Here is a 13,399-nt window from a genome sequence, read left to right on the forward strand (position 1 = left end):
GCGCATTATCTCCATTTCATCACAAGTGCTGTACAGTGTCTAGCACTCAGTAAACTTACATAATAATTACATGTTAATGTTAACATCTAATACCGCTTACTTGTGTATAAAAGACAACATTTGTCTTGCTTAGACAATGGTGTGTATGGAAGGATTACTATTTTATCAGGATGACATTTTACACTTTGCAAGGACAGACTAAGTAAATGTTAGTGCATTTCAAGCTGGTGATCACAGTAAACATTCAGGATGGAACACAGGTCATTATTTCTAAATTGCTGTTGGCATCCCGCTATGTAAGTTGTCTGTTTTCAGGAGCAGATTTTAGTGCCTGTTAAAGAGGGCTTATGAAATCCTTACATGTGCAATGTAAATTACTGTCAATGAGAGTCATGTGAAATGATATCATATTTGAAAATAGTATCCCTCTACACTAAAGATAAAGTACCTTTGTGTACTTTAAAGACAGGGAAAATTGATATTAAAGTCCTGGCAAAACTTTTTAGTTTTAGATAGAATGTAAAGGGTCTGAAATTATTATTTTTTGTTATTGTATTTGTTAGGAAAGTACAATCTGCCATCATATGTATGTGGGTGCCTGGCAATGGATTGTCTTTTGGGCAGTTGCCAAGTGGGCACCTGCATTAGTGTATGTGTTTTACAGCAGAGTTGTTGGTGTAGTTCACCTTTAGGAACATGTTTCATGTTGCACCCATTTCCACCCCAATCCTCGCACTCCCTGTGACAGCAGGCTGGGGATTTTCTCCCAGTACCTATTGTCATTATTTGAAAAGAAAGTGGCCATGCAGGGCTCTGCCCACATGGCCACGCTATTCATTCACAGAGTCCTGTGAATGAATGAACTACAAATACCGACAGCCTTTGCGGCTGTTGGCTTGTAGTTTTCAGTGAATTACCAGGGCGCTGTTGAGCATTCTGGGTAGTTAATTGATTCTTCCTGTCAGTGTGTAACTGACAGTCTGCAAGAGCCCTGCTTCACACCTGAAATCTGCTGATTGTGGGTGCAATTTTTTCCAGGCTTCTTCTTCTTCAAAAAAATTAAAATAAATACACATTTTTTTTTTTTTTAAATGAACATATCCTTCAGGCTGGGTTCACACTATGCGCAGTCGCAGGGCACAGCAGGGGGTCCGGTGTGTCTCCGTTCACCGTTTCAGGTCCAAATTTTTGGCTGAATTCAGACCTGAAACTGAGTCAAAGACGCACAGGACTCTTCTGCTGTGCGCTCTGCGGCCGCTCCGGGGCTGTGTGAACCAGCTCTATTGAGAGTCGGTCATACACTCCTGTCATGCGAATTGGATGCGGTGAAACCCACATCCAATTTGCAATAGTGTGAACCCACGCTTAAGGGATGGTCTTATAGATAGCTATTGCTAAGTGATCTTCAGTAGTCTGTCCTATATCCTGACTTGATCTACTTTCTTCTTTATGATGTGACCAGCCTGGCTTGCCTTTTCCAACCTTGGTCCTAGATTTACTCAAACGTCTGTTTGATGCTTTGGACCTCAGCCATACTCCTTGTTGCAGACTCTGGGTTTGGCCTGTTTGTCAATGCTTCATCTTCCATTGGCCCTTCCTTCCTCTATGTACATACAGTACATAGAGGAAGGAAGGGCCTGATGCACCTCATTCTGGAAGCTTATCTATCTAATTCTCCACATGCACCATTGCTATTCTGTTTCCCACACAACTCCTATCTTTCATGGACAATAGACAGACCCTTGTTTTCTCACTCTCTAACCTGGTATGTTACAGTATGTTTTCTTGGGAGATTGCCCTCACTTTCTATCCTAATGACTACATAGGAAGTGAGAGGTTATCTCCCAATGGGAACATAGCAACAGAAAACACAACCCTTACTAAAAAAAAGTGCATTATTGTTGTTTGTGGTCCTATTGTCCAGATTACCTCTCCTTGTTTATCCTGATGAACCCACAAAAAGTGAGGGGACATCTTTTCATACATATATAGTGATAAAAAAGCCTTTCAGAGATTGTATTTATTTCCTACTCTAAAGAAAACATCAGAACGTTTTGCTTGGACTTTCACTTCCAACAGTAGCAACAATCTTAAAAATCTAAATTCTTTATTTTAGTACACAAAATGCTTGCCTAAACAGCAGGCTTTCGTAAACTACTGATCCAAGCAACTCCTAAATTTAACTGAGCAACACAGACTAGAGAAAGGCAATTTATGATTGACTGGTAAGATTTACTATACTGGACACTTTATCAGAGTATTCCATTCAATGGGAGCGAGCGAAAAGGGGTCAGTGAGCGTGGAGCGTAAAAATCCCTTACCCAAAACCCTTTTTTTATCACACATCAAATGTAAAGTCCCACGCTATACACTTCTGATTGCCATTGTCCTCTAGCATCCTCTGCCTGTGTGTCAGACGTTTACCATGGATAGGTATGGATCTGACACAAGGAACTGGTAAGCCGATCTACAGATTATGCTAATTTCTTCCCCAACACATGCAGTGGGGTTGATTTACTAAAACTGGAGAGTGAAAAATCTCGTGCAGCTGTGCATGGTAGTCAAGCAGCTTCTAACTTCACCTTGTTCAATTAAGTTTTGACAACAACAAAAAAACTGGAAGCTGATTGGTTTATATGCAGAGCTGCACCGGATTTTGAACTCCAGTTTTAATAAATCGACATGACACAATTAAGCCCCCAGGAATGGACACTCTTATAGAACCCTCTAGTTTTGCTAAAAATTACACTAAGCCAAAAAATAATTAGCTCTATATTTTGTGCTACATTACGTAACAGTGAATGCAATAAGCAGTATGCTTGTAGCTATAGGTAGTGCAATGTTTCCTTACCCCGTTAATGTAATATGGCTTAACAAAATAAATCCTTAAATTACAATTACAAAACATCTGACAGTATAAAAAGTAACCTAATAAATAGATAGGAACATTATTGATAAAAATAATCCAATTTAGAAACAGTGCATATGCTGATATGTTTAATATGAGGGAACGTAAATGTATATACATGTCTACATACATACTCCTTCTTCCATTAACTAGCTTTGTAATGATACAGTAAAACATGCAGATTCAAGTATCAAGGTAGCATCTATGATCAGGGGTCATTCCTCCCTTGGATCAGGCTTCAGGCTCCAAATCCTTCTCTGTGTCAGTAGGAGCGGACACTTTCTCCAGAAGTCTTGATGAGGTTGGTCTTTGAAGAGAATATTCAGCCTGCACAAAAACAAAGTAAAAGTTTAAAGCTGAACACTAGGCAGATAGTGTGAAACTGAATATTGCAGCAAAATCTGATTATTTTTGGCTTGGTTGCTTTAAAGACTGCTGTCATTTAGTAAACATAAACCATTGATGGGACCATTTTTTTTATTTAAGGTTTTTCATAAATATTATACAGTTATTGAAAGCTGGAACAACCACACCAATTTGAGAAACAATCAATATAATATGCCTTTGCTAGACCAAATAGCGTTATTCAGTAATGACCACAGTTTTTGTGCTCATGCTATCTTAACTAAAGGAAAGGGTCACTTGTCCAATCTCACCCTTCAGCAAAGATCAAGTGACTAACATTCTACATGTGTAGGCAGCACTGAAGGGATCCCAAAGTAGCACCCTCTCCAGGGAAAGTCTCACATTCTAATACTTTTTATCCATCCTAGCAGGACCGCACAGGTTTATTTTAATATTTGTGAACATTTTACTTTAAGAGTATCTGTACAGTATACGACTAAATAAAAAATACACTTATAATCTTGATGAGCTCCAACACTACTGAACAGACATATACTGTATAGTGTGATCAAAGTATCTCAGTTTGCTCTACCCTTGCTGTTTCACATATTTGTGATTAATTTACAAATGTGCCCTGTTAGTGTACTATTTTTTTTTTTTTTCGTTTCAGTGAAGAAGTACATATGCTAAACACTATCAAAGCAGGTTTTTGGCTTTTTCTCGAAACAAAATATATATTTGTAGGTTTCCATTTACAAGACAAGGTTACAAGTGATGAAACAGCATGATTAAAATGGGTTCTTGCGGTTGTTGTGGATTTTCCGGCTTCAGGGACGAGATAGTGAAAGAGGGAGAGAGGAAGAGAGGGAAGATCAACAAGGTTGTATTATCTGTATCCAGTGATACAGAAAACAAGTGTAATGTGATGCATGATAATGCTTGCTAGATTTAGTCCAAAGTACACATGCTTGTTAGAGCACAGAATATGTATCAGGGAAGGAAAGCAGAGAAGGAAAGCAGAGAAGGTAGTCGGTGCTAATATTTTTACAGTTAATAAAAGGTATGTAGTAGTATATAGGTATCCTGGATGATACGACGCCCTTCAAACAGAAAACACCTCCACCGCGCCAATGGCCCTAAAATAACCCAAAAATTGCTAATTGGTGCAAATGATATACTCCAAATAAACGTGAATTATTAGTACAGTTGAGCTGCCCCTTAAAAATAAGATACATGAACCAAATATTTAGTCCCAAATGTCAATCACTACCGAATACCCCCTCAAGATATATAGGATAAATATGGGGCGCTCTAAACATATTAAATGTCAAAAACCTGTGTTAACACAATAGTGGTGAGACCCTCTTATTGTGATATATATAGCTCGTGACAAATAGTGTTGCTATCAATCTATCAATAACACACAAATGATAAATAAACAATAAATATGTGACATACAGGTGAAACGCTGAGTGCAGTCACTTCACTCCATGCTGTGACATATCAAAACATCACATCAAAGTCCATATATTCCAAATGAGTCAGCCCAAAAGGAACTGCTTGTGACAACATATGGTGCAATCTTAGATGAATACACTCGAGTGTCTCCGTGTGTCTTCCACCTCACCCCCATGTTTAGTGAATCACACCCTCCAGAAATGCACTCACCGATTTACATTGCCAGCACTCTCATGCAAGGCAATAAACGCTTATTTTACCACACTCAAGGGTAAACAGATCAATCGATGTCCAGGGTGATGGTTATTCAATAGATCCACATGAAAGAAAATAAAGTGCTCCAATAGTGTGAACCAGCAAACAAAATTTATTAAAACCACTGCAATCTTCACATGATGCACTCACATTATAAAAAAGATAAAACAGTGGAAACCGTGTGCAAATCACACCAATCTTCAAACTTATGTGGATAATGCCAATAACTGATGGTCACGGCGGACCCGAGGTGTGCTAATGCTGGGCTGCAATCTCACCCCTCCCCTCGGTTGTCCTCCGCTCCTCCGTGCACTCGAACTTCCTATCCTCCTGTGTGGCTAACAGCGCTGTGTGTCACGTCTCACAGCCACGTCCCCGACATGTTTCGTCATAGGTAGACTTATTCATGGGATTGGCTGTGTCTGCTGTCCTTCACCCCTTATATTTGCTCCTGATTGACGCCCATTCGGCCACGCATTGCGCATGCGCACACCTCGCGTCCCCGTTCTACTGATTCTACATAGATTATCACATCGGAGCTGATTGCACTTGGGGTCGGGCACATGAAATAATAAAAACATATATATAAAATGCATCAAATTAACTAATCCATACATGTCTCCCTATTGTTGTATTGAACAACTTGAACATCAGCCTGTGTATGAAAGGGCTGGTTTGTGGTGACACTTGTAGTTACCACTAATGACCAGTGAGTATATCAGTGTGTGATGCTTCACTCAGTCAACTATAGCTCATCTAGTCTTTAATACAACAATAGGGAGACATGTATGGATTAGTTAATTTGATGCATTTTATATATATGTTTTTATTCATGTGCCCGACCCCAAGTGCAATCAGCTCCGATGTGATAATCTATGTAGAATCAGTAGAACGGGGACGCGAGGTGTGCGCATGCGCAATGCGGGGCCGAATGGGCATCAATCAGGAGCAAATATAAGGGGTGAAGGACAGCAGACACAGCCAATCCCACGAATAAGTCTACCTATGATGAAACATGTCGGGGGCGTGGCTGTGAGACGTGACACACAGCGCTGTTAGCCACACAGGAGGATAGGAAGTTCGAGTGCACGGAGGAGCGGAGGACAACCGAGGGGAGGGGTGAGATTGCAGCCCAGCATTAGCACACCTCGGGTCCGCCGTGACCATCAGTTATTGGCATTATCCACATAAGTTTGAAGATTGGTGTGATTTGCACACTGTTTCTGCTGTTTTATCTTTTTTATAATGTGAGTGCATCATGTGAAGATTGCAGTGGTTTTGATAAATTTTGTTTGCTGGTTCACACTATTGGAGCACTTTATTTTCTTTCATGTGGATCTATTGAATAACCATCACCCTGGACATCGATTGATCCGTTTACCCTTGAGTGTGGTAAAATAAGCGTTTATTGCCTTGCATGAGAGTGCTGGCAATGTAAATCGGTGAGTGCATTTCTGGAGGGTGTGATTCACTAAACACGGGGGTGAGGTGGAAGACACACGGAGACACTCGAGTGTATTCATCTAAGATTGCACCATATGTTGTCACAAGCAGTTCCTTTTGGGCTGACTCATTTGGAATATATGGACATTGATGTGATGTTTTGATATGTCACAGCATGGAGTAAAGTGACTGCACTCAGCGTTTCACCTGTATGTCACATATTTATTGTTTATTTATCATTTGTGTGTTATTGATAGATTGATAGCAACACTATTTGTCACGAGCTATATATATCACAATAAGAGGGTCTCACCACTATTGTGTTAACACAGGTTTTTGACATTTAATATGTTTATAGCGCCCCATATTTATCCTATATGTCTTGAGGGGTTATTCGGTAGTGATTGACATTTGGGACTAAATATTTGGTTCAAATAAAAGGTATGTAACCACAAACAATTAACTTTTTTTTTTTTGCTTCATTAGCCTGTTAAATATACCATTGAAAACATTATGCTATATACAGTCAATGCAAAAAAAGCACATAGTCTCTGCCAGAAACCCAGTGATCTGATAACTACCTGTGTTCTCTGCTGACTTATTTATTATTTATTTATTTCAGGTAATTATATAGCGCCGTCAATTTATGCAGCGCTTTACATATACATTGTACATTCACATCAGTCCCTACCCTCAAGGAGCTTACACTCTAAGGTCCCTAACTCACATTCATACATACTAGGGACAATTTAGACAGGATCCAATTAACCTACCAGCATGTCTTTGAGGTGTGGGAGGAAAACGGAGTACCCGGAGGAAACCCACGCAGGCACAGGGAGAACATGCAAACTCCAGGCAGGTAGTGTCGTGGTTGGGATTCGAACCAGCATCCCTTCTTACTGCTAGGTGAAAGTGCTATCCACTACATCACTGTGCTGCCTTTAACTGTTCTCTGCTGTCTATGCGGACTACAGAACAACTCCATGCTACATTATGAAGATGAGAAGAGTGATAAAGACCCATTCACATGGACCGCTATCAGTAAGAATCTGTCACTCTTGCTGGCAGCCATGTACATAGTGTGTATGAATAGTCACAGCCAGCAGTGATGCAGCCAGATTTGTACTCTGCAAAAATTCAAAGCTGACACCACTGTTTGCTTATAACCACTCATCCAAATGGTTATATGTGCTTAGGGATGCTGACTGGCATTGACTCTCCTCTGTCTAGCCATGCATCTTTGGGCACAAAGAAACCTCCAAAACTTGCAAAATGTTCCCAGTTCATGAACAGATAGAATGTACAGGCTCTCATGACTGGGTCACTCCTGAAAGGATTTTCACTCTCCCGCAAATCTTTGCAGAACCCTATTGGAAAAAAGAATTTGCAAAAAAGTGGGCTATTCTTGTGGTTGATCCTGATGTCTATGTCCTAAGCAAACATCTCGCTGTACCTACTAAAGAAGTTCCTTCTTTCAAAGATTCTGGTCACAGCAAATTTGAGACACTTATAAAAGCTCTCTTTAACCGGGCAGGCCCAGCTCTGCTTCCAACACTCGCTGCAATTTCTGTATGTCAAACTGCAGCTAATTGAACTGGGACAATGAATAACCAACATGAAAACAAAAGGGAAAAGACAAACGCAACCTCCATTGTGTAGTAAACAAGATGAGCAATATTTATTAATGATTAAAAACACACTCACAAAAGGGGAGCTTGTGTAAAGCGGTAAAAGTCAAAGCTGCTACCTCTGGAGCCCAGAGCCACTGTGGAATTCCTCTGCTTTGGCCATGAGCAGGGGGATAAGAGCACAGGCAGCAGGGAGCCACTGCTGCAGGAAGACAACCCAACCAGGGACGGAAGCCGGAGCCTGTATGAAGAGGATGCCTGACACCGCTGGGAGTGCACTGGGAGATAGGGATACATTTCAAAGCATGTCGCTTCTTCTTCAGCCTCAACCATATAACCAACATGACCCTGTTACAGAGCAATTACAACAATTGCCTTCTGCACTGCTTTTTAGTGTAGATGCCCTAGAACATGTCACGAGACAGATATCCAGAATGGCTCTAATCTCCACTCATATGCGTTGAATTCTCTGGCTAAAGGCTTGGACAGCAGAAGCTGCCTGTAAAAGGCACATCACTCATATGCCCTTGCAAAGAAGATGTTTATTTGGTGAGGCACTTGACCAATTCATCAAATAGGTCACAGGTGGGAAGGTCTTACTTCCTCAGTGGGAGGTTAAAAGCACTCTCCTCAGGAGCCCATAGCTTTTCCAAACACAGATTCCATGCACACTCTAACCAAGCTTTAGCTTAAAAATCTAAGTTCAGTCCTTCCTTTTGGCACAAGGCCTGGTCCTCAAAGGCCACCAAGCCTTCCCCAAAATCATCTTTCAAATAAAGAGACACCCTCACTACTAAGGTTGGAGGGATGTCTGTTACAGTCTGCCTCTCTCTGGATCACAGACATCCCCGACCTATTAGTTTATGGTTTCAAAAGGCTACAAGAGAGTTCAAAACTAACACCTCACTGCTTTCTCCTTTTAATCAACCAAGGACTGCTCAAGGACAGTCTGATTTGCAGAATCCCCTAAACCACCTCTTGTCCCAAGAATTTGTTGTACCAGTACCACCACAGGACAAGTTCAAGAGATTCTATTCAAACCTGTTCATAATACCAAAGCCCAACAGAGGTATTCTTCCAGTCCTGGACTTAAAATCCCCCAACAAATTCCTTCAAATTCCAAAATTTCACATGGCCAGTTTTGCCATTTGGGCAATACTTGGCATCTGTGAACATCCAAGATGTGTATCTGCATGTTCCCATTTACCTACTTCATCAGCGATGGCTACAGTTTGCAGTGAAAGAAAAACACTTCCTGTTTGTTGCAATGCCCTTCGGCCTACTTTCTGCTCCCAGGATGTTCACAAAAGTTTTAGCACTATTGCTTGCACATCTTAGAACTCAGGGCACTCAAATGACAAGTAATCTAAACAACCTTCTTCTGAAGGATTCATCTCCCTTGCAATTCTTAGCGAGTGTCCAAAAGACAATTCAGCTGCTCCAAGCCTTTGGCTGGATGATCAGAATACTTGGGTCTAATCCTGGATACATCCTAATAAAAGTCTTTCTTCCATAAAAGAAAGTTCTTTCTCCGAGAGAGCATGCTTTACAACAGAGAATTCCACTTAAGAACTCTTTTCATTCCGCAGGCTCTTTCCCATGCTCCTTGTCCTGGTGGATCACTACTACAGCTCTAGCAGTGGGAATATTTTTCCTTCCTTACTGTTCTTACAACAGACTCAAGTCTGTCAGGCTAGGGAGGAGTCTTCCAAATCTTGACAGTTCAGGGAACACGTTCAAGAGAGAAAACTAAATTCTCCATCAACATTTTGAAGCTCAGAGCAGTCAGATTGTACCTCCAGCACTGGACCCCCCTTCTAAATGGACACACAATTTAGGTACAGTCAGACAATGCCATCACAGTGGCACATATCAACTATCAAGGGGGTAAAAGGAGCCTAGCTGCCTTGAAGAAAACAAGCCACATTCTCTTGTGGACAGAAACTAACTGTCCAAGGATTCATTCAGTCCACATCCCAGGAGTTGACAATTGGCAGGCAAATTATCTCAGCCACCACCATTTAGACCGGGGGAATGGTCTTTTCATACAGATGTGTTCAATCTGATATGCCAAAGAATCTGATATGCCAAAGATAAGTGGTCTTCGAATATGTTTGTTTAGAGAACTATGGATCCTATAGCTCTGGCTTCCGATGTTCTAACTATCTATGGTTTCCGTTTAGACTAATTCATGCCTCCTTTCCACTGCAAATTCTGCCTTACCTGCGCCACAAAAAAACAAGAGAGGATAATAATGATTTTACTTGCACCAAACTAGCCTAGAAAAACCTAGCATCCCCCTGTCCCCTTCCTAACAGACCAGACATCTCAAGACCCACTATTCCAATCTTGCTTCAACAGCACGGTTGTTTAAACTCAGTTCTTAAAGGGCAGAGGATTCTCTGAGTCTGTGATTCCTACCCTTGCTGAAAGAAAGAAAGGTTACATCCAGGAAGATCTATTATCGTACCTGAAAATCTTACTTTGCCTGATGTGAGAGCAGTCAATGCAGTCCCAGATATTACACTGTGCCTCACATTCTGGCCTTCCTACAAACAAATCTTGCACAGAATCTAGCTCTTACCACCCTAGAAGAGCAGGTATCAGCCTTATCAATCCCTTTTCAAAGGCCCCTGTCTTCTTATTTCCTTTTAAAAACCTTTATTCAAGGTGTTTCTCATGCTACGACCAACCTTCATTTAGTTTTATCTGCCCTGTAGAAACCACTTTTTGAACCCATCAGGGATATTTCCTTGGAGATTCTTGCCAGCAAAGTAGCCTTTTTGGTAGTCATCACGTCTATTAGACCTGTATCTGTAAAGGGCCTTTCCTCAAACTTTGCAACAACAAAGCTAAATTACGCCCGTGACCATCCTTTCTTCCAAAGGTGGTTTCAGCATTCAATCTCAATTAGGACATTGTCCTGCCATGCTTGTGCCCTGCTCTTAAGCATCCAAATGCATTCTCTTTACATTGCCTGGATAAGTCCGACCCATTAGAGTGTACTGAAAAGCCACTGCTTCCACAGAGTCCCTGTTTTTCTTTTTTCTGAACCTCGTAAGAGGCCCACAGCTTCATAATCCATCATTGCATGTGGATTAGAAACTTGATTGCAAGAGCTTATGCTCTTAAATAAAAAAACCTCCTCCTGTGCTGTGGCATACCTACTCCACCAGCTCTGTAAGAGTATCCTGGGATTTTAGACACCAAGCCTCTGTTGCTCAACTGTGTAAGGCCACCACCTGATCTTCTGTTCATACTTTCTCAAAGTTTTAGCAGGTACATGTCCAATTGTTGCCTTTGTTGTTTTTGGGCCTGTTAAAACAGTTTGGTTTGCTTGGGGACGTCCCATGGTGTCACTTTGAGATAAAAGCCTATTATCCATGGTGTATGAATATGTTGCCTATTTCCTGTACTGTACTCCAAGATGTGGAATGTAGGGATGAGCCGAAACCCCCCGATTCGGTTCGCACCAGAATCTGCGAACGGACTGAAAATTTACACGAACGTTAGAACCCCATTGACATTTATGGGACTCGAACATGCGAAATCAAAAGTGCTAATTTTAAAGGCTAATTTGCATGGTATTGTCCTAAAAAGGGTTTGGGGACCCGGGTTCTGCCCCAGGGGACATGTATCAACGCAAAAAAACTTTTAAAAACGGCCGTTTTTTCGGGAGCAGTGATTTTAATGATGCTTAAAGTAAAAAAAAAAGTGAAATATTCCTTTAAATATCGTACCTGGGGGGTTTCTATAGTATGCCTGTAAAGTGGCGCGTGTTTCCCGTGCTTAGAACAGTCCCTGCACAAAATGACATTTTTAAAGGAAAAAAGTCATTTAAAACTGCTTGCGGCTTTAATGTAATGTCGGGTCCTGGCAATATGGATGAAAATCAGTGAGATAAACGGCATGAGTACCCTCCAGTCCATTACCAGGCCCTTCAGGTCCTCATGGGTATTAAGGGGAATTAAAAAAAGGAAAGGCGTGGGGCCCCCAGGCCCTATATACTCTGAACAGCAGTATACAGGCGGTGCAAACAAGACAGGGACTGTAGGTTTGTTGTTAAGTATAATCTGTTTGTAATTTTGAACTACTACATTTTTAAAGTGTAGCTCCAGCTAAAAAAATCTGTTTTTAAGCTTTTTGGAAAACATAGGGAAGGGTTATTACCCCTGTGACATTTGTTTTGCTGTCTGTGCTCCTCTTCAGAAGATTTCACCTCACTTTTTGCCCCAATGACAAATGTTCTTTGAAAATTTGGGGTTTTTAGTGAAACAAGGATTGGTGATAAAGCATCAGTGGAAAGGAGAAAAGTTTTTCCCATATTAACTCTTACAGGAGAGAATTTCCCTTTCTATAGGGTAGATTTCATCTCATTTCCTGTTGTCTCCTTCCGTTTGCAAGTAGGAGTCGTTTGTAAGTTGGATGTTTGAAAGTAGGGGCTTGCCCTATATACTCAGCAGAAATTTGGGCCTTAGGTGTTGTTGTAGCCTCAACACTGTAAGCCCTCACAGGGCCCTGCTGTGAAATATTAGATCAAGAATTGTAATTACATGCCCCTGTTGAACAGGGCCAGAAAAATTGGGCCTTTGGTCATGGTGGTGGTTATGCTGGTGCCACAACACTGCAAGTCCTCACAGTTACTCTTGGTGGGCGCTGGAATGGGCCCTGCTGTGAAATATTAGATCAAGAATTGTAATTACATGCCCCTGTTGATCAGGGGCTGAAAAATTGGGCCTTTGGTGGTGGTGTTGGTGCTGGTGCCACAACACTGTAAGTCTTCACAGTTAATCTTGGTGGGCGCAGAAATGGGCCCTGCTGTGAAATATTCGATCAAGAATTGTAATTACATGCCCCTGTTGAACAGGGGCTGAAAAATTGGGCCTTTGGTGGTGGTGGTGGTGTTGGTGCCACAACACTGTAAGTCCTCACAGTTAATCTTGGTGGGCGCAGAAACGGGCCCTGCTGTGAAATATTAGATCAAGAATTCTAATTACATGTCCCTGTTGAACAGGGGTTGAAAAATTGGGCCTTTGGTGGTGGTGGTGGTGTTGGTGCCACAACATTGTAAGTCCTCACAGTTAATCTTGGTGGGCGCAGAAACGGCCCTGCTGTGAAATATTAGATCAAGAATTCTAATTACATGTCCTTGTTGAACGGGGCTTAAAAATTGGGCCTTAGGCACTGGTGCCACAACACTGCAACCCCTCACAGATACTCTAGTTGGAACGCAGAAACGAGCCCTGCTGCAAAAGAATTGCATCAAAAATTGTAATTACACGCCCCTGTTAAACAGGGGCTTAAAAATTGGGCCTTAGGCACTGGTGCTGGTGCCACAACACTGCAACCCCTTACAGATACT

At 41.5% G+C, this 13,399-nt stretch overlaps 1 protein-coding gene across 3 annotated transcripts in view; it reads right to left on the reverse strand.

Annotated features, from left to right (window-relative positions):
• Nucleotides 1-1,704: 1,704 nt before the first annotated feature.
• Nucleotides 1,705-13,399, reverse strand: part of DCDC2 (doublecortin domain containing 2) — a 266,831-nt gene continuing 255,136 nt past the window's right edge. For all 3 annotated transcript variants that reach the window (XM_073631151.1, XM_073631149.1, XM_073631150.1), the window contains one exon: nt 1,705-3,235. In XM_073631151.1, coding sequence (XP_073487252.1) covers nt 3,140-3,235 — 96 coding nt within the window. In that variant the 3' untranslated portion in view covers nt 1,705-3,139. The remainder of the gene's footprint in view (nt 3,236-13,399) is intronic.

Source organism: Aquarana catesbeiana, linkage group LG05 (genome assembly GCF_042186555.1).
Source record: "Aquarana catesbeiana isolate 2022-GZ linkage group LG05, ASM4218655v1, whole genome shotgun sequence".
Classification (NCBI taxonomy): Eukaryota; Metazoa; Chordata; class Amphibia; order Anura; family Ranidae; genus Aquarana; species Aquarana catesbeiana.